The following is a 25,869-nucleotide window of genomic DNA, read 5'->3' on the forward strand; positions in this document are numbered from 1 at the left end:
CTGGCGGGATTTTGGTGCCTTGACGACCTTTCCACCAGGTTAAAGCAGCGAGGAGCCAGCAGAGGCTGGAAATACTCACGGGCATGGCGTTGTTGAGGGTGTTGTTGTAGACACAGGCGCGCAGGGAGAAATCCAGCACGCAGCCCTCAAACAGCTGCAGCGACTCCGCCACCTTCTCGTGGAAATCCTCCGCGGATTTGTTGGCGCTGGCGAAGTACAGATAATCAGAGTACAACCTGCCGGGGGAAAACGTGGCCGTGAGGGGCTGAGGGAGCGGAAGAACCTTTATTTACACGACAAATTTGGCAATTCCAAGTTACAGGAGTGCAGGGAAAGGGGATGTGTGTGTAACAGCGTCCCACCCACTCTGTCACCCATTCATTTCTCCATTCATTTCTCCATTCATTTTAATGAGTTTTAGCTCACAGCAAAACCCTCTCCAGGGGATTCTGAACTGCACTTTCAAGGTCCACATCCCTGGAGGCCTGACCCTAGAAAAAATGTGAGCCAGTGTTTTCTCGTGAAGGCAAATTTTTAGAGTTTAAATTCACGTTCTCTGTGAACAGAACTGGTCTCAGCTGATGTTGCTGCCCCTCTACACCTGATATTCCATGGACAGAGTCCTTGTCTCTCAAGATTAAAGGTGATTTTAGAAACTTTTACCTTAGGTGGGTTAGAAAGAGTAATTGTTATATTATTACCAAGCTCCCATCACGAGTAAGAGAGAGTCCAGATTTCCCATTCCTTTTACAGGAAGCTTCACCTCCAATCTTATGTTGACTTTCCATCAAAAACTTCCAATTTACAGCATTCTACCTGCTGAGTTTCTATTTTTTTTCTTTTTAAGATGTGTTTCTTAACTAAAACTTAGTTTCTGTAAGTTACAAAGCATTATCCCCTCATTGCACACTTTCAGCACGAGATTTACAATTACTTAAAATCACTTTAAAAAGATAATGTATATTCAAATTCCTTTGGGAGTGATGTGGTGAAACGACCCAAAACCTACAGGCAGGGAAAATGTCAATTTTAGCATTAACTCCTGAAACCTTGATTAGGCTTTTGCAATATAAACATGTTTTAAAGAGACAAAGGAAATGCTCAGGCATGACATAAATATTAGATTTGCTGAACATATTTTAACTTCCATTCACAATTAGGCTTAGAATGACCAGAACCACAACAATACCACAGGATTTTGAGGACAATTTTGCATCACTCGAGAAGTCACTTCCCCAGGCATGTTTGCAGCACAGATTTGATGCCTCCAGAGCACCCATCTCTCATCAAAATTCCAGAAATCCTACATCTTTTTCAGCCTCTTTCAAAAACCACAGGTGCTTAAGAAATAAAAACACCAGTCTATTTAGGCCTCACTTATTACTGCAGTAACCTTTTGTATTGCAGTTACTTTATTTATCCTTTAGCTTCCCTAGATTTCCGTGGGTAGTTAAAAACACCTCATTTGGAAACTTTAGGCCTTAATCCAGAAAAGCACTTAAGCACAGGAATAGCCCCTCTGCAGTCATTATTTATGTCAGTGTATGGCAAGAGCAGGATTTTAATTCCCATGTGAAACAAATGAAAACTCTCTGTTCATTAAAAAAAAAAAAAAGGGGAAAAGCTGAAGGACCAGGCCAGATGAGTTCACCTAAATTAGACACACAACAGCATCTCCTGCTTGCAGGAAATGTGGGTATCAGGACTCAGCTTGTCCCAGGGATGGTGGGACTGAGCTGTGAAAGGCTTCTTCCTGGGAAAAACCAGCCAGCAGGTATCAGGTACAGCATGGGCCAGGCTGAAGTGTCATTAAAAAGGTTTAATAAGACTGCTTGGTATCAAAAGAAATGCATTATTTTCCAGACTTGTTGGCATCTTATGAAAAACTACATTCTTGAAGAAAAGTTCTCCCTCTGCAGGGCAGTTGGGATTTTCTTCCTATTTTTCTTTTTCTTTTTTTCCCATCTGTTTTTAATTCTGGGGACATCTGCCTTTGCTGATTAGAATTTCAGCTGTTCTGGCTACTTGAAGTCCTTCCCTTCAACCTCTGTCCATTCCAATGAAATAATGACACCAGTTGACAACAACCACCTCAAAGAAAGATGTCATTCAAATATTCCCTGCTGGGGATAGCCCAGACTTTGTGCAGGTGGGATCAGAGCCTGTCCCAGCCCCTGCCCTCCTGGCTGCTCCAAGGAACCTGTCCCACTACCTGGCATCACCAGTGGATGCCTGTCCCTTCTGCTTTTGCTCCTGCAGCTCAGATGAGCCATCGGGAATGTCAGGAATTGCAAACAAAAAGGAACCAATTTGTCAGAAGCACAGGAAAGGAGATGAAGCTGACTTTTTCTGTCACCCCTGCTAAAGCTGGCAGAGAGCTACAGCCCCGTTACCGAGGGTGGTTAAGGCAATCGGGGAGTTTGTCACTAATTTACACGAGGGAGCCACTCCAGCCACTCTCTCACATGAAATTACCACCTGTAAACTCCTGAGGTCAGGAGATGCTGCTGGAGCTGAGAGCTGCATTTCCTGACAGGAGCTGGGAAACATCTCCCAGCCCTGCTCTCACCACAGCCACGTCCTGCCGGCAGGGAAGCTCCTGGGGAGCATCACCCAAGCTCTGGAGCTGCTGGGCAGTGGGTACGGGCTGCCTGCACAAGCACCACGGGTCTGCTCTTCTCCCAGAGCCACCAGAGCCTGGTCCTCACCATCATCTCCATCCTCATCGTCATCTTCATCCCCCACCATCATCTCCATCCTCATCATCCTCCGCATTCCCATCATCATCTTCATCCCCCACCATCATCTCCATCCTCATCGTCATCTGCATCTCCCACCATCATCTCCATCCTCATCATCATCTGCATCTCCCACCATCATCTCCATCCTCATCATCGTCTGCATCCCCACCATCACCTGCATCCCCATCATCATCTGCATCCCCATCATCATCTGCATCCCCCACCATCATCTCCATCCTCATCAATGTCCGCACTGCCATCATCATCTCCATTCCCATCATCACCTGCATTCCCCATCATCATCTTCATCCCCCACCATCATCTCCATCCTCATCGTCATCTGCATCCCCATCATCATCTTCATCCCCCACCATCACTCAATCCTCATCATCATCTGCATCCCCATCATCATCTTCATCCCCCACCAATATCTCCATCCTCATCATGGTCTGCATTCCCATCATCATTATCATCTACATCCCCACCATCATCTTCATCCCCCACCATCACTCAATCTTCATCATTGTCTGCATCCCCACCATCACCTGCATTCGCCACCATCATCTGCATCCCCATCATCTTCATCCCCCACCATCACTCAATCCTCATCATCATCTGCATCCCCATCATCTCCATCCTCATCATCGTCTGCATCCCCCACCATCTCCATCCTCATCATTACCTGCATCCCCCACCATCACTTCCATCCTCATCATCATCTCCATCCCCACCCTCACCTGCATCCCCATCATCATCTTCATCCCCCACCATCATCTCCATCCCCACCATCACCTGCCCCCCTTCCTTCCCTGAGTTTTTCTGGCGCTTTTCCCTTGAGCACTGAGCCTGCCACAAGTATTCTGAATATCCCGTGGAGCTGCAGTGAGGAGGAATTCACACCCCCTCAACTGATCCCTGTGGACTCTGCCTCCACCCCCTCCACCCTCCCCATCACCCTCATCATTATTATCCTGCTAAAGAGGACACAGAGGGAAGGAATGTCCCAGAAATCTGGAGAGAAAAAGCAAAATGCAAGTGGAAAGCTGGACATTCCTGACTCTTCATCGCCATTTAGCCTGCAAACAAAGTCAGGAAGATCGAGGATGATCCCCCTGTAGCTTTTGGCTGTGCAAGCTACAAATGCCCAGTGAAACTTTACGTGAGTGTCTCACCAAGCACTTTAAAGATTTTTTAAAAATTGTATCATTTGCTGACTCCAGAGCTATTTAATCATTCTCAATCATTATTAAGTAATCAGTTTGAACTGCAAACCCCATGAAAACATAGATTTTACTACTTAAATTAAATGAAACATTTCCCAGGACCACTTCTGCTGAGATCTGAAGATGCAGTGCCCTCCTAGTCTAAATAGCCTCGCTAAGAACCAGGGATATTAGCTCAGATAATGGCATTACACTGCATTTGGAAACCTATAAATTCTTTTTTTCAGAGTAGCTCAGGATTCCAGGCATGGCACTCATGGCATTCACACATACTTCTGTTTAAAACATTATCACTGTTACCTGTGCCAAAATACACAGAATAAAACCCCTCTTTTCACAACCAAGTAGCTCTCAAACACCATGTGAATATTTATTTGCATCCAACAGAGTGAGAACTAAAAATATTATTATAACAAGAACATTTTCTTGCTCACCTTTCAACAGGGTCCCTCAGCATGATGATTAGTTTGGCATTTGGTTGGAAGGCATGGATAAAATCCTGGATTAGGAAGGGAGGTTCTCCTTCAGTACTGTTGTCATAGAAGAAAATCCAAGCGTTGTTGTCCCACATTGTCGAGGCACTGGCCTCCCCTGGAAATGAAAAGCATCTCTGCTGGTAACTCGTTCCATTCCTCATGCTGGGGTGGAAATTGGCTGAATTTTAAAGTGCTACAGGGGGATCAAAATTGACTCCATGAATTTCAACACACCTTAGTTCTTGCAGGCTGCTGTGGTTAAAGCTCCCAGAGCTGCAGCAATCCCACTGCCCTGTGCCTTTGGGAGTGCAGGGGTGGTTAAGGCAGGTTTTATGCAATTCCACCTGAAATAATGTTCTCCATAACCACACTGCTTCCTGCTGGTGGCTGGCACATGCAAATAGATTTCATTTGGGCTGGAATGGGCTGCTCAGGGTTTTAGTACATTTTCCAGTGAGGATTCATGGGATCACAGAATGATCTGGGCTGGAAGGGACCTTAGGGATCACCCTGTTCCCATCCCTGCCATGGGCAGAGACATCTTCCACTAGGCCAGGTCCAAACTCCATCCAGCCTGGCCTGGGGGAGGCAGGAGTTTGACCCTGCTGAAGCCTTGAAATGCTCTTTGTAGCACCCACAGGTTGGCCTTAATGGTTGGCCAAACTTCAGAGCAGCAGCTTGCTAACAAACTATAAAATTTCCCACAGAAAAACGTGGAAATCACCACCCCTGCTGATCAACAGTGTGGAAAACATAATCAGGAGAATCAGTGAGCATGTAAGAAATATTTTAAAAGCAGCTGAGATGTGTCATTGAGGTTTGAAATGTTATTTTTTATATAATTATTCATGTAGAACAAGTCTTTTAGTAACAAATAGATAAAGGGTTTATAGAATAAATAGCACACTTTGGTAAATACCAGATTCTGGTATTTTTGGTGTCTGAAGAAGCTCACTGGGAATGCAGTGCTACAGGGACAAACATATTCAGTAAAAATCTCTGCTGGCATGAGGTATATGATGGTTCAGCTGCTAAATAAATTATTTGATATTTTGTTTTGAATTTTATAACCTTTTCTGCCTTTTTAAATAATCCTGGCATTTATGTGGCACAGTACTCTTCAATAAAACATGTACAGAAGCTTTCTGGGGACTTGCACTCTTTGACAGTCTAATGAAAGCTAATTCTTGCTAATGAGGTTTCTCAAATCAAAGGGAAGGAGATTAAAAAAATAATAATGTTGTAAGCTTATAGACTTGTACATTATTTCCTTATTTTTTAATTCCTTCCTCTGCTGGGAAAGCCCAATAAAGATTTAAAAATATGGACAAAACACAACATGAGAAAGGTACTGGCTCCAAACTTCAGCTGAATATAATGTGATTCATTAATAAAGTCTGGGAGTTGTTAGAAAACACATTAATCTTCTGTCACATTCATTTTGCCTCTTTTCAAGAGGAGGAGATCAGGTCCATTGGCTATAGCTGGGTGTCCACAACAGCTCCGCTCTTCCATTCTAAATTAATTAGCCAAAGCACTGCCTAATCACCAGCAGGCTTCGACTTGTCAATTAAAACTCAATTAGCCCGGCTCCCACGCTGGGTGAGGCAGAAACACAAAGGATTAAACAGAGGCCAGGAGCTGAGACAGCCCTGCCACAGAAACCTCTCCTGAGCCACCGGGACGTGGGGAAATGCAGAGGGTCCGAGCAGCTGCGGGCAGGGATTTGCTGGAGAGGGATGAGAACATCTCCAGGGATGGGGTGACCTTGGGAAGTCCCTGTTCCATCCCCATGATGGGCACTGCAGGGCTGAAACCGCTCCCTCAAAAGTGTTTGCCTCAATCATGCCAAGGTGATTAAAGTCTGTGAGCTCATGGAGCCACCTGTTCCTCTCCGGAGTAGATCTGATCATCCTCCACAGCTCTCTGCTCTGCTCCCTGGCCACCTTGGATGTTCTGCTGGATTTATCCCAACCAGCCTGGCCAAACCTGCAAACACCTCCCTGCACTCCTGCAAAACCACAAAAAACCAAACCACTGCCTTTACACATAAATAGGCAGATTCTCCAAACATCAGAGCCCACATCCACAGAAACTGTGAATTCCACCACCCGAAATCTGCAGGCAGGACACAAGCCAGGGACAATCTCATATTCATAAAGCTTGCAGCAGATCTCCAAGACTGTCAGGACCAACCCAAGATCACAGGCACAAAACCAAATCAGGCTAAAGCATTAAAAGGCTCAAGGTGCTGTTCCAGCCCAACAAAACCTGGGTAAATCTTCCCACAAGATCACTGTCACAAACTGAATGGGGGGGAAAATTATAAATATAAAAAATAAAATAATCACTCTGTCCCTGCTGACTTTTATAATTTTCATTTCCTGAAGCAGGCAAATAAAAATTTTCCTGACAATTTGACAGTGTTTGGTTTTGTTTTATAATACTGGTTTAATACCTGCAAAGAGAACAAGCCATATTAAACATGAAATAAATTAACCACCAACAATTAATTATGTTTAATTACAGTTGCCAGTTCAACTGATTTTTTTTTTTTTTCTTATGGACTTAAAGATCAAATGAATTATTAAATTGCCTAAAGAACGGTGCATAACCTCCTCATTCAGTCATTAATGGATTAACATCACATTGTGTTTTCACAAGTCATTCCTCTGAATTTATCTTATTAATGATCCCACATAAACAAGTTCTGCTCAGAATGCCTCAGGCTGGATCAGCTCTGTCCTCTCAGGTTCATTTCTAAACAGATGTTGGTTGTTTTTTGGGTGTTTTTTTTTTTGAAAATGCAGTTATTACCCGCTAGGTTTAATATCCAAAGAAGCCTAACTTTTCAAAATAATATAACATGATGAATTACTGAAATATTTATGGTTTAATTTGATTTTTTTTCTTTGCAGTCATCTGAAATAAGAAAAAGGAAGATTATGAGCAAACCTGATATTCATACAGATTAATTTTGGGTTAGATGGCTTTGTTTTGTTTTTTACCAAGGTCATAAAAGACTGCCTTAATGAGTATAATCATTCAAGGCTTTTCCTGTAAACTTAATAAGAAAACCCAGCAGAACCTTAATGACACAAGAAATGAGACCACAGGAAAAAGAAACACAAAGTGAACTCTACAGAAAGCTACAACAGGAGGTGGGTAATCAAAGATGCACGTTGCCAATTAGATTAGTGAATTTAATTAGTACAAGCACTTCACCCATGAAAGGACAGGAGATATTATTGTAAGTAGCAGGAAAATCTGCAGATGTCCTTGATGGCAGCATTTCTTAAGAACCCCATCTTGCAAATGCTGCTCAGTGTTACAAATGTTGAATAAAGTGAGTGATGGACTTAAATGGAGGCTGGGGAAGTACTGAACAAATGTGACTCAGACAAGGCTCTGCTTTAACCAACCTAAGGCATCATCACTGCCTCATCCATCCAGCAATAGCTGAAAATTTCAGGTTATAAACCTTCAAAATTCTGAGGGCAGGGAGCAAAAATCTTGTCTCTGTTTTCTGTAGAATTATGACTTCGAGCCTATTTGAAAAGTCTCTTTTTGACAGGGAACTTTCACTTGCACAATTACTTTTTGCATGGAATGTGTCTGGTTTCCCAGAAATGTGACTGGTAAAATTCCCATCCCCTCACTTTTCTGGTTTTAGCAGGCAGCAAAAGCAGAATTTAGAAGTTTGTGATGTTCCTCATGGGCACTGTAAAGCAGCACACATGGAGCAGGCTGGATGAGCCCAGTGGATTGACCACTCTGTGTCATGGAAAGCAATCCAGGGATCCCTCCCCAGAGCCCAGTGCTCACCATGGACTTCCCCCAAGTACAATAAAACAGCACTACTAGACCATTTCTAGTGGTAATTAGGTCATTTAATACCAATTAATGATATCAATTTCTTCTGTAGGAGCTTGAGAAGATCCACTGGGAACTTTTGCTACCACATCTCCCACCAGCTCCAGGATCTCTGCAGCACCCAGTGTGTGTCATAACACCCCAGTTACTGATTTATCCCAGACATTGCTCCAGCATTTGGAACTGGAACCACAATCCCAGCACTACAGAAAATCCCCTCAGAATTGTACTTAAAGTGGATGTGGCACTTGGGGACATGAGTTAGTGGTGACCTCAGAAGTGCTGGGGGAAATGGATGGATGGAATGATCTTAGAGGGCTTTCCCAACCTAAATGATTCTATGAAAACAACATGAAAACTCTCTTTGAAGGAGTCACCAAGGTCATTCTCATTCTTGGGGGGGAAAAAAAAAACTCCACATTAATTAAATGCTGATGTTCATCAGATACACAGCACTCGCTCAGGAATTTTCTAAAGATAATCACAGCTTGTTAACAAAGAAAGAAGGAAAAGAAGGAAAAGAAGGAAAAGAAGGAAAAGAAGGAGAAGAAGGAAAAGAAGGAAACGAAGGAAAAGAAGGAAAAGAAGGAAAAGAAGGAAAAGAAGGAAAAGAAGGAAACGAAGGAAAAGAAGGAAAAGAAGGAAAAGAAGGCCCCTTCAGGAAAAGAAAGCCAAGAGCTTCCAGGCACTCCAGAGAAGAGCAACGTCAGGGGCAGCTCTGAGCGCTGCTGAAATGGAGCTAAAGGGAATTTTGGGGCTGTTTTTGCCCTACCAATGATGATGTTGTTCCTCTTGCCATGCTCCTTCACTGCATCACTCTGCAGCACGCTCTGGATCTGATGTGCTGCCAGGTCGAACAGATCCAGGTAATCTTCCACCGGGTAGCGGTCGTGGAATCCGTCCCTCAGCCGGATGATTCCTGAAAAAAACAGCCACAAAGAGAGAATTAAAAACAGCAATTAGAACAAAAACAGGGCAAGACTAACTGCTGGTGCAAACCGAGGTGGTTGGCTCCGAGCCAGCCAACATCAGCACCAGATCAGCCCAAGTGCAACCCTCGGATGAAAGTGCCAAAAATGAGCTGAATAATGAATCTGAGCTACTGAATGATTACGCCATAAATTCACAGTGATAGGAATTATTTTAAGCTCTCTGTTTTGTAGTCCCTGCATGAATGAGCTTGGATTTATCTTCTTCTAAATTTAGCTTTTGGAAGGAATATAGAAGATAAGATTCTACTGCCATTTGCACCCATGTAAACTGCAGTAATATTGGACTCCCACTAGATTTACTGTTTTGAGATTGAGCAAGGGTTCTGATGCCAAATATGCAAATCAACACACACTGGGAAATCATTCATGGCTTTTTTCCTTTCACAGGTATGCAAATAAAGCTCCACGGTAGTATCTTGTTTTTCTCCTCTCCTTCCCTACACTCCAGGGTGAGTTCAGTATCACCTTCCCCCTGCGTTTCTCAGCATCTTGAGCTTCATCTTGTGATTTTTATACTCCTTTTCCCACTCCTGTTTCCAAATCTAGTCTCACTTCTCCATTTGCTGTACATGCTCCCCACACAGGACGTCTCAGCTCTCCCTTTCCTGTTCCCACAAGGCCAATAATTATCAATTATGTGAGAGGAAAGCTCAGCAAGGGAGTTCTTTTGTCCATTGCCTCTGATTTTCCCCTTTAGGAAAGTGGGATTTAATGAGGGTAGAAGAAAGTTCAACAGCGTATTTTGACTTGTTTTGAGGGGGGAAAAAAGCGCAAGCATGGTGCTACAGACAGCCTTGGTTTGTTGCCACCCCACTCCTGGGAACAGAAACAGTGGCAAGAAGCCAGGAGAAAGAGACAGTCAAGCTGAGACAAAGTCCTGTGGAGCATCAACCATCCCAGCAGAAGGGGAAAGGAGTGATTTGCAAAATGGGGCCTCCCCAGAGGGCTGTTTAACTTCAGCTGAAATTAGTCAGTCTCATAAAAATCCACTGAATCAGTGGATGCCATTGAACAAAGAGACTTTCTTGTCCAGCTTAAGTGTTAGAAACCAAACCAAGTTAATAGCCAGGAGCTATTAATCACAACAGCAAGGAGCCACAGCCACTCACTGGCTGTCTCAGTTTCACTTGTGTGTTTGTCATATTCTCTGTTTTTCTTTTTTTCATTCTTAAACGGTAACCATTAATGTACTTTTAGGGCAGAATTAAAGGACTGAGCCACCAGGAATAAACTTGATCTTTAATTCTCAGTGGCAGACAGCTGAGATGATCAGGAGGTCATCCCTACAGATCCCTCTCCCATGAGACCATGAGCTCTGCAATGTTTCCTCATTCTCCAGCTTTACAAACAACTTCAAAAAAACTGAATTATGCAGAGAATGTTCTCTTCATGGATCAGCACTTTGTCCCCAGTGGCTGACCACAAGACTCTGCAAGTGGAGGGTTTGTGAATGCCAGCACAAAGATTGGAATTCACCCTTGTTCTCAAGATAGATGCACTCCAGCCTGATTTTTTACATTCTTCTGCCTGTTTGCTAGGTCAGGTTCAGAGCTTTAGTGAGCCCAGCCTCGCTGAAGTGAGGTTGGGTGCAATACCTCCTCCAAAATTAATTCCAAACATTTGTGTTGAGGTTAATGTAGGTGGAGGGAATTATTTGCTGTAAAACAGTTTAAGGTATCAGTTGGGTTCAGCCTTTCCTGCCAGCATTACCATGGAACACAAAATCCTCCACAGATTTTGCTGACAGTCCCTTGTTTTCATCACTTTATCTGAACATGAGAAAAGGCTGTGGCTGCCCATGAATCCCTGGAAGTGCCCAAGGCCAGGTTGGACAGGGCTTGGAGCAACCTGGGATAATGGGAGGTGGAGGCCATGCCAGGGGGTGGAACTGGATAAACTTAAAGGTCCCTTCCAACCCAAACTATTCTATAATTCCCAGGTGTTGTCTTCAGTCAGCTGCTGACTGTGATGAACAAATCCCTTCTTTGGGTCTTCAAGGAGCACCACGATGCTTCTCTTTGTTTGATTTGGTTTCACTCCTCACCTCACACTGGTGCCCCCAGTGTTTCTCAATCAGGACTGAGTTATCTCAAAAGCAAAGCTGTGTTTTCATCACTTTCCTTTACATCCTAGTTTCCAAAAAAGTCTTCAGAAAATGCCCGATTTATACTGCCAACTTTCTTACGGCATTTGCAAAGGAAGAAAATGGAAAATTTAACAGCAGAATCGTGAAATCCCATCTCTGTGGCTGAGACCTCCTCACCAAGAAGCAAGGAGCAAAACCCTGTTTTGTTCTGCAGGGGCTCAAAGATTCTTCTGGGGTCCAGGGCACAGGGAAACAAGATGGAAATGACAAGGCCACATGTAGGAGAAATAAAGAATTTGAGGTATGATCTCAAAATAAAGAACAGAAGCAGCACTGCTGCTGTCCCAATGCCTCTGAAAGTGTCCTTTCTTGCCTTTAGCCACAGAAATTCACTATTTTTCCCATTCCAAGGAAGCTTAGAAAAGCGCCAAAAGAAAGTAGTGATCAAAGTCCTCATCTATCCTCCAGTGCCAGTTTTCCTGTTCCAAAGTCAGTGTCTGCCATAAAGCAACAGCAAATGAGAAACAGAAATTAAGATGTCACTAAAATAAGAAGAATCTTCCTCTTGGAAACAGTAAAATCACTGAAAAGTCTTTTATCTTTGATACCAAAGTCATAGAAAGTGAGGGCATGCCAGCACTTAGCCAGATCCAAGAAGAGGAATGCCTGGGTGGAATACAGAAGGCAAAACATTCACCCACATGTAGAGGGGAGCAGTTAGGAAATTAAATTGTGTCTTCCGCAGCTCATCTAATCTCCAAGCACAAGACTGACCTTCCTCAGCATCCAGAGAGAGGCAAGAAGGAGAAAAACACTTCAGATGGATGAAATTCTGTGCTCAGCCCCACTGCCCTAAGACGCCCTTTGGAGGTGAAATCACGAGGGGTGGATGCCTTTTGCTCCAGTTGGCCACGACCCCAGCTATTCAACTCCACCTTCAGAGATGGAAATACTGATATCATCCAGGAAAAGCAGCAAAAAATATGTGCAGGGCCCTCAGTGTGAGAGAGATTCCTGATGCAGAGCATCTCTGCTGATCAGTGCTGGTCAGAGCTGTGGCACTAATGAAGCTCCTGCCACAGCTGTATTTATTGAAGCATGAGGACTGAAATTTTAAATAGTGACCCATAATTTATTGATGGAAGAAAGGCTTTACAGAATTTTGCAGTACAAAGCTATCACTGCTGCTCTTCAACTCCCCCATGACAACCTAACAGTTTCTCCTCTTGCCTTTATAAATTCATAAGGTCAGTTTTATCCGCTGTTTTTGTTTCTCCTTAGATTTTCCAAACCACTGCAAATAAACCGAGTGAAATGTGCATTTTCTCGAGAGGTTCAACCCAAAACAAAAGTAGGTTGAGCATCCTGGATTTCTTAAGACCACCAACTCCAGCGGTTTCTAGGCAAGCCAACACAGAGAAAACCTATACACTTCACCCCAAATACTTAAAAGAATTTGAGAGAGACACCTTGCCTGGATGGCAAAGGGCGTTTTCACTCACCAAAGCGTTTCCTGGTCCACCAGTGGGGCTCCTTGATGGCGGAGAAGCGGACGTCGGGGTGCAGCCTGAGGCGGTCGTACAGGTCCGTGGTGCCGCACTTGGGCTGCCCGATGATGTAGAAGTGCGGGAGGCAGCGCAGGCGGTAGTGTTTGTCCTTGTAGTGGTACAGGTGGTTCCAAAATACCTTCCTGAGGTAATCGAAGATGATCCGAAAGCGCTTGGAGTAGAGCGCGTAGGAGTTGGTGGCGTAAGGGTCTGTGGTGGTGTTCCCTCGGTACTCCTCGTACCAACAGGGGTTCTTGCTATTTGGAAGGAATTTGTTAGGAATTACCGCAAACATCTGCAACATAAAGAGCGACAATTTCAGTCAAGGCAGCGAGAAATCAACAGCTGTACTTTCCTTACTTAGCATGGTGAGAGGACAGAAACACTGCCTGGATATTTCTACCCACAAAGCTGGCCCCATTTATCGCTTCCGATGGCACCAGGACCAAATCCTGTGCCACCCAATGGACTGGGAGAGGAATGTTTAGAAATCCTTCTATTTTTAAGGCCAGAAAGGGCCTCAATAATCCCCCCCAACCCCTCTGCAACCCCAGGAACTGATTTTTAAAGTCAAACACCTAATACTCGAATCAAATTACCTTCCAGTTTTTAACTCTGAAGTACAAGGTTTGCAATGATTTTCAGACAGGCATCCTGGCAAGCAGTTATTAGAAAGGCTCTTTTCTTATTTATCATTTCAGGTGACAGGCAAATCTAAGTCACAATGATTTTGCATGAGAGAAGGTAAAAGTTCAGTGATGTTGTACAGCTATCAGAAGACTGCCTGATTTTTTGTTTCAGGTGTCAAGACCATTTATAGAACCCATCCATCCATCCTGCCCGTGACTCAGAGGGATGTGACCTACAATATCAGCTTCTCAGCTGCTGTGGATCAGGAGACTCTAGATGGTGTAAATCACCACGTGAATATCCAAGCAGTTGCACTTTTTCATATCTGGGCAAAAGATTGATCCAAAAGCCTTGAAATAAGGATGTAAAAAGCAGTTTAAGGCTCAGTTCATACTTACATGTGGCTCTTGCTTCCTCAGCTCTTCTAAATCAGGGCGCTGCCTTGTTATAAACTCTATCTTTGAAGTAATGGTGTCAATAATTAATTTAATGCTTGGATAATCCTTTACATATGAAATATTCATTTTTGAAGGCTGGTAATAGTCTTTCATGTCACTAAGGCTTTCATTGTCCATTAAGCTGGGATTGCTAGCAAAAGCTCCATAATGGAAGGGAGATGGGATCAGCAACAGGCCATGCTTGGCTCCAGTCAGCATGTAGGATACCATCACCAGAGTCATTATGATCAACCCAAACATCAAACTGCAGAGCTTCCCCTTCCTCAGGCAGAAAAACCCATTCCAGCTCTCACAGTGATCAGTCCTCACTTCCAGAACCGCGAGCCACTTCATCTGCTTCCTGTCGGTGTACAAAGGGATTTTGTTTTCTCCTCTGCACACAGGACACTTCTGGTTATTGTGATCAGGTCCACGGCATCTGAAACACTGTCTGTGCAAGTCATTTGGCAATAAATGTATGCAGCAATTAATGCAATACCTCATATTACTACTGTTAAACTCCTACATTAATGAGCCGAGCGCAGCCATAAAAATGTTTCTGAAGCAGATGAGTCATCTTCTGCAAGTCTGAAATGATTTCGTTCCTGGAGTGGTTCTACAACCACTCAGCAATGCAAAAGGGCAGGTTCAAAACAGAATAAAAAGTGTGACATGTGTCACAGAAAGAAAAAGAAGGCCCAACCACCACCAATACACAAAAATAGATGTACTCTGGATGTGGTTCCCAAGAATTTGGCTCAGTAAGAGGAATGTGGCGAAGTAAGGATCAGCTACAAAACTGGCTCAAGTTTTTCCCATTGAACAAAATGTGAAGGAAGAAAAACTGTTACATAGTGTGAAAATATGCAAAAAATAAAAATAACTCATTGTCCTCTGCTTTATGCTGGAATAGGCAAATATGGGTAGAAATTTCCGGGTTTTCTTAAAACAAGCAGGTTCCAAACCGCACTACTGCTGCTGGAAGCTTCATCCTCCCAGAGGTGATTCCAGAGAGAGGCATTGTCCAACCTAGAGAAACAAACCCAGATATTTATATAGCCCCAGACATCACATCCACACCATCCACAGCCATGGCAGAGCACAACCTACCACGAGTCATTTCAGATTTCTATTTGAAAGATGCCCAAGTCTGTTAATTACAGCACTCAGGATATTAAACCCAGGAAACATTTGGCTCCAGGTTCACAATGAGCTGCTCCTGATTTTCCATCACCCATCTGCTCACATCAAGGACTGGCTGCTAGCACAGGTAATGCTACACAAGTCACTAACCCACCCAACAGATCTTAATCTGCTCTTGAAATAGTGGGAGCATTTCTGGACAGTATCCAGTGACACAGGTTTAAATAATTACACTTTATCTGCTCCTGGAGACCTTAAATTAACAGTCCTGAAATGGGGTAGGACCCTGTTCGAGGGATAAAGTAACAGTTTCCTTTCAAACATAGGAGATAAAAAGCCAAACCAAAAAAAAAAAAAAAAAAAAAATCTAAATCAAAAGCCACAAGTAAAACATTCAGCAAAGTGAAGGGATGAAAAAACAGACACAAGGGAAAAGCTAATGACAGGATCTCAGGTTTCTGGACCAAATGATGGGTCCTCTTATTATTCACCAAATCAGAGACGTATAATCATTACTATTATGAGTCCCACAATTTGACTATTTTGCCTTTAGCTCTATCAACACCTATTTTTAATGCTTAAGCAACACTGCTATAATTCTAGATAATAACTCCTGGTTCATTCTTGCCAAAGTGTCCTGATCAAATGGAGCAGTCACTTCAGATCCCACATTTATCATCATCCTTCTGGCTGCATTTTTGTACAAGACAAAGTGCTTTTGTAAAAATTATTTCTACTCTGACATTTCTCCCACTGAACACTGTCACATATTGGAGGATTTCTGCAATCACAGCAAGTAGGATGTATCTCAGGGACTCAAGAATAATTAGATAAATATTGAACAAAAGTATTTGCAAAATACTTTCCTTCCCCCAAAAAAAGTTCATTTCCTTAATGAGTTTATTCTCTAAGCCAAGATGAGGCAGACAGAAATCGCAGCATAATCATTATTGCCTATATTTAAACCAAAGGGAAAGAAATCAGAGCAAGACTTCTCAAAGAGACCAGTCTTAAAAACTTCTCCAAAGGAGCAAAGCTGTGATGATTTTGACAGAAGTTTAAATAACTAGAGATTTTAAACCAGATTCATATGGGTCATTTTAAACCTAGAAAGTTTATGCTTTCTTATGCATAAAATATCCCCCCAGAAAATATCCAAAAGAAAAAGAGGAACTATGGAAAGGAGCCAAGGTTGGAAAGACCTTGATGGTTGTCCAAACACCACCAGTGGTGGTGAGAAGGAGGACAAGAAAGGGAATCCTGGCAAGAAGTGAGAAGTTTCCACTTCCCAAGTAAATATTTCGGGCAGAAATAAGACCCTGAGCAAACATTTTCAAAGAGGAAGCAAAGGGGGCCAGAGACAGAGGCAGTGTCAGGGCATTTCAGGCAGCATCCTCCCAATAGGGGAAGTCATGAACACAGAGATCAAAACAAACAAACAAACAAACAAAAAACTGTAAAAAAGAGAGGATGGAGATGAGGGCCTTCATCACAAAAGATAAAAAAGGAAGGTGAAAAAAGCCCCTCTCAAAAAAGAAGCACAAAGAAGAGGCTACAGGTTAAAGCAGCACCTAGAAAAGCTCTGCTAACCAAAACCCACCCTAGAACATCTCTTCAATTACATTTCTCATGTTCTACACATTTGTTTTTATGCAATCCTTCTACCCTGAGCTCCTCCTCTTTGCCATCCACCTCAGTTCCCTCCCAGACCTCTGCTCTCCAGCTCCTCACTGTTTATTTTCATAAACCAGTTCCATGCACTGGCTATTTAAAAGGAAGAAAAAATCCATCTCAGTGGAGAAAAAAATAAAAAAACCTGCTCAGTGACATTGACTGAACAGATTTATCTGAGATATCCTGATGGGATCAATTCCAGGTTTGTGTATTTGACATCAATTCTCAAATCTGTAAAAAGAGCAATCAAAAATACATTAATGAATACAGACCACAGGACGTTAAAAAAACCACATAACCTTCTCTGTCCTATCCTATGTCCATTTGTGTGTTAAAAAATGGACTGGAATTTATTGAACCCTTCCCAGATGCAGACACTTCTCATGAAAATCTGCTACAAATATTACAGAGCCAAGTAAAAACCACGTTAACTACATTTTTGACAGGTGAAGAAAATGGTTTATCAGGAAGCTGATAGAAGGGAAAAAAATAGGAATATGTTTAGGCTACAGCAAAACTGAGATATTAATCACACCAGTCATGAGGGGAAATTTAAAGTTCCACCAGCAACCATAACTCTGCCAGCTCATGCACAAGCACTGCATCAGGCTGCTTAATTAGATGATCAGTTTGATGACCTCTCACAGGACAATGACAGATCACTCAGCTAATAGAATAGAGACATTGATCTCATTAGTTTTTTTAAATAACTGCTAGTTGCCAACATGCCATTTTACATGATTTTCCACTGTCACCTTCATGAAATAAAAAAAATTAATAATTCTAAGAAACATCTAAAAGGATTAAATTCCCTAGTGCCACTCCCTTCTCTTTCCCAAGAAGTTTTTGATAGAAGTTCATTCCCTAAGATTTTACCCCTCATTCCCCTCATTCACCCCATGAAATCAAGACATCTACAGTGCCTTGTCTTTGTTCCTGCCATCCAACATTCCCAGCAGCGACAGCCACAGCCACCAGCACACGTCACCTCTTTGTATTCCACTCCTGAGAGCAGAAGGATGTGGATTGCAGGCAGAGGGAAGGTTATGAGGCTTGAGCTGGTAATAAACCATGTGTGTCTCCTTATATTTTAGCTGCAAAGCTGCTGGCTGTTCACTGGCAGAAAATTACTCTCTTTACACAACAAGCAGCGTCTTTGTATATTGAATAATGTAGCATGTAATTTCCCCTTGTTGAAGGGAAGGGTGAATTATTTATGATCACGTCTATACTGCATTTGTCTGCTGTACATTAACGCGTGCCAGCCCTAACCACAGAGCAGAAATCAACAGCAACCTTTGCAAGCTCCTTGGCCAAAAGCAACCCTCCTCATAAAAATAAGGGTCTCTGGGAACAGCCTAAGGAGGAAATGTGGATATACAAGATGACACACAGCGGAATGGGGGGGAAAAAGGAAAACTCTCTTAGATTTCAATGTATTCCCACTGAAGCCAGGGGATTTTGCTCTGAACTGAAGCAGGCTCAAGCTAACAAAGCTATTTATGTGCAACAGAGAACTTAATAGCAAACAGGTGAGATCTTTTAATGCCAGTTTCCCTGAGCAGTTCCTGCAGTCCATGAGAGGGGGGCTTAGGATGTGGGAGAGGAGGCTGGCAGGTATCACTGGCAGGAACCACAAAAACACTGAAAATACAGCATCCACCAGGCCCTACTCATCTCATAGACAGGGTAAAAAGAGACATTCCCCTCAAAAGAAAACATGCAAGATTTTTCATCATCCACACAGGTTTTGTTGACTGTATAGAAAATATCTGAAATTCTGTATTATTCCTATTAAATAAACATTTCATAAAATTCCTCCCCTTCCTCTTTGAGGATTGTAAGGGAAGACTGCAACCAAAATGGCTACAGAATCTCAGAATCATGAAATTACTGAGGCTGGAAAAGCTCTCCCAGATCCTCAAGGCCAAGAATTAATTGAGCACTGCCAAGGCCAGCACTGCCCCACGTCCCCAAGTGCCACATCCACACACACAGAGCTTTTGAACCCCTCCAGTGACGGTGACTTCACCACTGCCCTGGGCAGTTCCAGTGCTCAAGAACACTTTTGATGAAGAAATTTTCTCTAATTTCCAGCCCAAACCTCCACTGATGCAACTTGAGGCCATTTCCTCTTGTCCTAATGCTTGTCCCTTGGGAGAAGAGAACAGGCTATAAAAAGCAATTCCTTTCCTATGCTCAGTCACGTAATCAGAATTCTCCTTCTCTATGAATTAGATAAAACAAATTGAGCAGATTTTACACACACACATATGTATATACCTATGTGTATGACCTGTTTTCCAGGTCACCAGTTCTTTAATATTTAATATGCTTTCCTTTCTTTCAAAACTCTTTAAAATAAAGATGAATCAAACTTTTGCTGGTGCTCTTCAGGCTAAATTTTGCAGTAGCCTCATTACTTCTAATCAGAGTCAGCTTCTCCTTCCACCACATGAAAAGGTGGCTGTTAACCTCTCATAAACACATTTCAGGTACACCAGGAACACATTTCTCATCCTGGGGTATAAATGCTCCCCTGAATTTATGTCAGTGCAGCTACAGCACTTTGTTTCCTCTCTTCACACGACAGAATGGAAGATTTCAGGTAAATCATTCCTGATGGGCAGGTCACAACCTAAAATACAGATGTCTAAGGCATAAGTGAGAAAATAATCCACCAGCTCTCAGATTATATGGGAGGAAGCCTAATTGAAAAGCTACAGATGCTATAAAATTAAGAACAAACACTTTTATTAAAAAAAAAACAAACTGATAAAAATTAGGCAAAAGATAATACTGCTGAATCATCTGGCCATTAACATCACATTGCTCCTAATTTAATATATCTAATGGCATTCTTAGAGTAACAGCTATGTTATTTTATCCATAGTCTCCTAATTGTTTCCCCTCTTGGCATTGCTTTAATGTCTGGATGTAGCTGGGATCCACATATTCTGCTAAAACCTCCTATGGATCTAGTATGGTAGATTTAACTTGAGCTTGTCTTTGCAATGATCTTGCTCAGATCAATTAAACTCCATGAAGACTCCAGAAATGAACTTCCCTGTGGAAAGGTTTCCCTCTGGAAGGCTCCTGTGAAGACGAGGCTGTCGTGAGTCACAGAGAGATGAAGGGCTGGAAGTGAAAGGCTGCCCACAGCCGTACCATGATAAACTTTCCATGACTCACATCAAGAGGAATGGAAACATGAAAGGGCAAAGTGAGGCTGGTGGAGTGAAATCCTCCTGACATTTTCATATGGAAAGAAAAAGCCCAACAATATTTAGTAGCAACGCAGCACAACCGAGTAATTCCTTTTCCATTCCTCCGTCACCCGGTGCAACACTGCCCCTGTAGAACAGCAATTCCTCAGCCCATGCAGGATGAATTTATGACCTCTGGACACAAAAAAAAACCTGCAAAACCTTACAATTACAGGTATTTTTTAGCTACCAAGCTTACTGGAAATGGTCAGAATTGAGAGCAGACTACAGGCAGCACACAAACAACCTAAAGTATTTGTACAGGGGTAGTGAAGTATTTGTACAGCAGGAGGAAGTTCATCCTGTGAGTGGGCAGGTTGTACCATTTCAATAAAAAATACCCCAGTAGAAGCAATAAAAATCTAAACTAAATTAAAAAAGAAAGAACATTATGTAAGGAAAAGGGAAAAATAATCGTAGATATTCTCTCTCCTGCTTATTGGACACATTTGGCTCCTCAAGTTAACATTTTTGGAAATAAACTTTGCCTGAACTCACATCTCTTTACCTCAGAGAAATCAGAAGATGCCAGAAAGATGATATGTCAATAAAAAGAGGATCATGAATCACTGACCTCTGAAAACTCTTGGCAGGAAAAAAAGGGGAAAAAAACTAAAACAAAACAATAAAAACAAGCAAAAAAGCAATTGCAGTGATTTAGAAAAGCCACAGGACTCATTACAAAGCTCAGCAACCTCCTGCAGACTGAAGTTATGTAAAGCTCCTTTATTTACTTAAACTCCCTAATTTTTAAAGAATCATCAATAAATGCAGCTCCCAAGATGCTGCATAAACCCATAGAACCATTTTCAAGGCAATCAGTTGTAAATCAGGTACACCCTAAAAGCAAGAATAGGTGGCCACAGCCCATGGTTACACACTCAGCCTGTTGAACAATGGCTGAACACATGTTCAGGTCTAAAATTTTCTTTAAAGAATCCATTTCATGGCCTTTTAAAGCCAAAGAAAACCTCCTGAATCACCACTGAATCAGCAATCTCACCTAAAAAACAACAGTGGTTTCTTCCATAACCCAGCTGGTTTCTTTCTCAGAATCTAATCCAAACACAATCTGCTCCTTGCTCATCCATACACTTCCAAATAAAATGTGAGAAAGGAACAAATTCCTAGCAAAAAAATAAATCAGCAAACTCCCCTAAAATCAGCATCACAGTAGTCATTTCAATCACATAAGGATGACTCCTATTATTTGGGCTGCAGTGCTCAGGAAAGATTACTGAGCTTGAATCACCACTCAGTTAGGGCATAAACACTGTCTGAATAAACAGATGCTTGGAAGCAAGGAAAAAAGAGTGGGGATTGGGAAGGGGAGCTCGCTGACCTGGATCAGTGACAGCAGGGTCATGCCCTCCCCCAGAAACCTGTTATTGCACAGGAAGGCTTGTGCAAGTTCCTGGAAATTACCAAGGTCCAGTTCCCTGCACTCCTAACATGCCACAGCCACGTGCTCTGATGTGTTGTTGTTTGGTCTGCCTCGAGAATGTGAAAATTACAGAACTCAGTATTAACCATTTTTAAATTAAAGCATTTTTCAGTGGGAAAAAATTCCACTAATTCTATTTAATGACTTCAGTGCTCCTTCTTTCTATTCTATCTCATTTACATCAGTGTAAATCAGATTCATCACTTTTTTTTTTTTTTTTTTTTTGGGCTACTTGCAGAATAAAAATGGCAGGCAGCAAAAGAAAAGAGAACCAAAAATCAGCAATTTCTTCAGAAATACAAGTGCAAAAACCCTGGCAGATAAAAAGCACCACCAGCAGCCACCCCACCTGTGGCAGCACACGCCTGGAGCTCCTGTGTCAGGGCAGAGCTCCCATCAATGTGTTTTAATCCTCCCTCTTGTACAAACACGGAGCAGAGCGCTGCTCTCATACATTTCTGAGGATGTTTGGAGCAGAATTTTGCCTGCAGTACACACTGGCTTCTCAACTCCTGATCAAAACTTGCTGCCTACGATGTGCAACAGCTCCAGCAATTCATCTTTTCCCTTCCCTTAGTTCCTATTCATCTCACATAGTGCCTTGCTACAGAATCACTGACAGGTTTATATTGAATATGAAAGAGTCGCACACTGTAAGAAAAAAAACTGTGTCTTTACATAAATTACTCCAGTGCATTTCTGCTCACAAAAAGCCACTTTAATCCACTTTCAGAAATCATTCTGCATGGTCGAAGTTTAGTGTCTTTATTTTTAATCCTCACAGTAACTGTGAGCAGCCTCCCAATAGACCCCACATGGTCCTGGGGGTCCTTCCATGGAAACAGGGATAAACCAATGCTCCCGTCCTCTGGGGCTCACAGAATCCTTTCCCAAAAATCTGGAGCAGGATTAGAAAGTTCTGACATTCAGAGCACAACCAGAAATTGCATCTATTTAACAAAAAACAGCCAGTCTCTCATTAAAATGATCGATTCACCAAGAAACAGAATAAAATTCTGATGCCATTGGGAGTTAAATTTTTACCACTTCCTAAGAAAAAGTGCATCTACTTAAATGTTCAGAGAGACACCAATGCCAAAATAAGATAAAGAAAGATGTAGAAAGTCAAACAATTCATGCAATGATTTAATATCTGTGACAATTGTTCAGTCTAAATTTGTCCTATGTACTTTCTTTTAGTATATGGGAAAAAAAAATAAAAAATAAGCCAAGAGCTCCCTGGGAAGGCACAGGGATCACCTGAAATACAACTTCAGGTGCAGAAAGTGAATGTGATAAGGCTGGATTAAATGTTTGGATTGCATTTTTAACAAGATCAAACAGCCGCTGAAATTTCATTTCCAACACAGGACATCACGATAATTTACAATAATAGAAATTCTTACCTGCCTGCTCTTTCAAGGAATACATCCCACTCTCATCCCACAAATCAGCCAAATTCCTGTTCTGTGTGCGAGTGCAACAGGGAACCACAGAGCACGAAGGCTGAATCTGTTATGAAGCTCTTTCACTGCAGTTATTTTTATCGAACAAACTGAAGAGGTTTGGGGGTTGGCAAGAGGGAAAAAAATATCATCTCTAAATACAGCTCTCATAAGCCCTGCAGTCAGGCTGTAATCAGAAATAAGTGAGTGTTTATCTTCAGAAAACGCCCAAGGCAAAGAATTGGTCTGGTATTGACAGAGCTCACGTCTCAAACCCAGCTGTTTTGTAGTTACCTGTTTCTTCCCATCCACTGTGAATCCTGTTTAATTTCAGGCTCCCAGGGCTGCTTCATTGACTCTCTGGATAGACTGCTGCAATTTACTCACACAGCTCTTCTGGAGCAGCTTACTCGATAGAGAGACAAGGTTTTCCCCCCATGCAGAGCTCAGTTAGGTGAGGACAGCACCGTGATCCCATGGCTCTACCTGAACACGAGAAAAACTTGTGAATTCCCCATCCCTGGAGGTGTTTGGGGCCAGCTTGGACAGGGCTTGGAGCAACCTGGGATAGTGGAATCACTTCACAAGAAAATAAACCTCACAGTCAGTGTGCCAGCTGACTCTCACCCAAGGGAGAGGTGGAGAGCTGCTGTGGCACAGTTGGGTTTGCAGGAAGGGATCTGCCAGTGCTGAAGGGTTATTTTAAGCCCAGCTCTTTGTCTCTTGCATTGATTACTGGTCCAGAACCAGCACGTGGGGGGAAAAATGTTCTGAGAGAATTTCCAACGTCCTGCCAAGCGTTTTCAGCCTTGACATGCTGCAAAATAGTGGGCATAACTCACAGTTATGAGTTACTCTGATTACCATCTTGCTCCTTTTACACATTTGATTTTCCTCGACTTTAGCAGCTGCTACCTCAGGTTGATTTAAAGTGAGGAACATATTCCATCCACCACGTTATCTCTAATACTTTCTGCCACTTTGCAAGGGGTATGCAGCACAAATTGCTAAATCTTGTGGGTTGTGAGAGATCAGCTGCTAATTTAAGGCTGCTTTTGAGGGATGAATAACATTGTATGGAATAAATAGAATTTGCATCACGTAATGCCTTTGGTGCCTGTTTATCTCAAGCTGTGGTAAAAGGGTTTTGCATGCAGTAATGCAGCCAAATAGCATCTACTAGAATTCATCTGATACACCTTCACATTTAATATCTAAGCAGTTTTCCTGAAAGGGGATCCATTCTATGTGAGGTTTAACTTAGCTTTAAACACAATACAGTTATGGTGATTCTAGAGCAACGTAACTGCTCGCAGCTGCTCGCTCGATTTTTAGTGGCTGAGAAGGGATTTTCCTCCACCCCCAAGCTGAATTTTCTCCATAAACTTTACTATCTTAACAGAGTCATCTGAATTCTTTTGGTTGTGACTCATATATGGTACCTTCTCTGTGAGACATGCATTGAAATGGATGGAAAAACGTATCTCATCTGTACATAAGTACCATGTAAGTGCTTTTTCATGAATAGGGCATTTCATCTTTCATCTAGTGCTGAGTGGGTGAAAGGAAACATACACAGCTGCATCCTGAAAAGACAAACTCAGCATTAGAGTCTGTCATTAAAGTTTCTTGTAAATTCAAACAAAAATTACTCAACTCAAACTATTCATTGATGCCAAATCACAACTGGGGCTTTGTTTCAGTACTTAAAAAAAACAACCAACTCTGCTCCAAGCTTAGTAGTAACTTTTCTAAATGTTCAACAACTTTAATTCTTTAAGCAGTGACACATCAGATAAACCTCAGCCCATTAACCAAGAAACTATTTTGTTTATTACAAAGTGAAGCAGACTCAGAGCCCAAAGTGGAAAACCCAAGAAAGCTCTAAGCATTCTCGAGAAATTTTTAATTAGTTACCTCTAAAATATCACCAGATACAATTCTTGCAGGTGACTGCTGGCTACACCTAATTAAACAAAACCTTTTTGATATAATATCATCATACTGCTTCCAGCTTCCTAGAAAAGTGTTTATTCTGCAGAAGTCAAGCAACATTTACTCCCAAAGTCTCCTACCACTATTCTTTAAGTGTTTCATCAAATGCTTGGGCTCCATCACTCACTCCTCTGTAGCCTGTGCTTTGTAACTACACAGAAGTGCAATAAATTTTTATTAAACAGTTTCTAAGATCCCATCATTCTGAAGACATTTCTGCAGCTCTGCAGCACAGGCTTTGTAGGTATTTTTGTATTGAGGCACGTGTGGTTGGCAGGGCACACACCTGATGTGGAACCCAAAGCCGTTTGATAATGGGTTAAACTCTCGTGTCCTCTCCTATCTTCACGTCATCACATCTAAAGAACAACACTTCTATCACAAGCTTCAAAGGAATTAAAACATCTTAACTTACTGGTTTCCACAAGTGGAGGGGAGAGGATGTCACCAGCCTCTCAAAAATATCACAGCTCTTGATGCTGTCCTCACAACAGGGCAAAACCCAGCCCAGGAATCTTGTAACTGCACAAAGCCCCCACTTTACAACAGTCATAACAAAAGGAAAAAAATTCCATGCTACATCAGTAAATATTATAATATCCAGGACAATAATAAGAAAATCTGTTCCTCAGCCACAGAACCACTGACTCCTTGACTTGACTCTCTATTCCTGCAGGTTTCTCCCGTGTTTGGCTTCAGTGTGCTTGTTTTCCACTTGGAAAGGAAACAACCACAAATACCTTTTCATGCCTTACACTGCACTTAGCTGGCCTCCAGATTGTAAACAAACAAGATAAAAAACCAAAGGGAAAAAGAAATTAGAAAAGCAAACCAAAACCCCAACTCTGCATAATGATGAATGTACCAAGAGAAATTGGCATGCAGTCCCTCACACCC

The 25,869-nt window shown here is 42.3% G+C and overlaps 1 protein-coding gene across 3 annotated transcripts in view; it reads right to left on the bottom strand.

Moving 5' to 3' along the window:
* CHST15 (carbohydrate sulfotransferase 15) overlaps positions 1-25,869 on the bottom strand; it is a 44,290-nt gene that overhangs the window by 4,284 nt on the left and 14,137 nt on the right. For 2 of the 3 annotated variants that reach the window (XM_058841885.1, XM_058841888.1), the window contains exons 2-6: positions 13,967-15,034; positions 12,894-13,233; positions 9,086-9,232; positions 4,399-4,555; positions 80-236 (exon numbers count right to left, since the gene is read on the bottom strand). In XM_058841885.1, coding sequence (XP_058697868.1) covers positions 80-236; positions 4,399-4,555; positions 9,086-9,232; positions 12,894-13,233; positions 13,967-14,509 — 1,344 coding nt within the window. In that variant the 5' untranslated portion in view covers positions 14,510-15,034. Of the gene's footprint in view, positions 1-79; positions 237-4,398; positions 4,556-9,085; positions 9,233-12,893; positions 13,234-13,966; positions 15,035-22,938; positions 23,090-25,869 lie in introns of those variants that run through there. The other variant, XM_058841886.1, reaches the window with a different exon arrangement.

The sequence above is a fragment of the Poecile atricapillus genome, chromosome 6 (assembly GCF_030490865.1).
Source record: "Poecile atricapillus isolate bPoeAtr1 chromosome 6, bPoeAtr1.hap1, whole genome shotgun sequence".
Taxonomy (NCBI): domain Eukaryota; kingdom Metazoa; phylum Chordata; class Aves; order Passeriformes; family Paridae; genus Poecile; species Poecile atricapillus.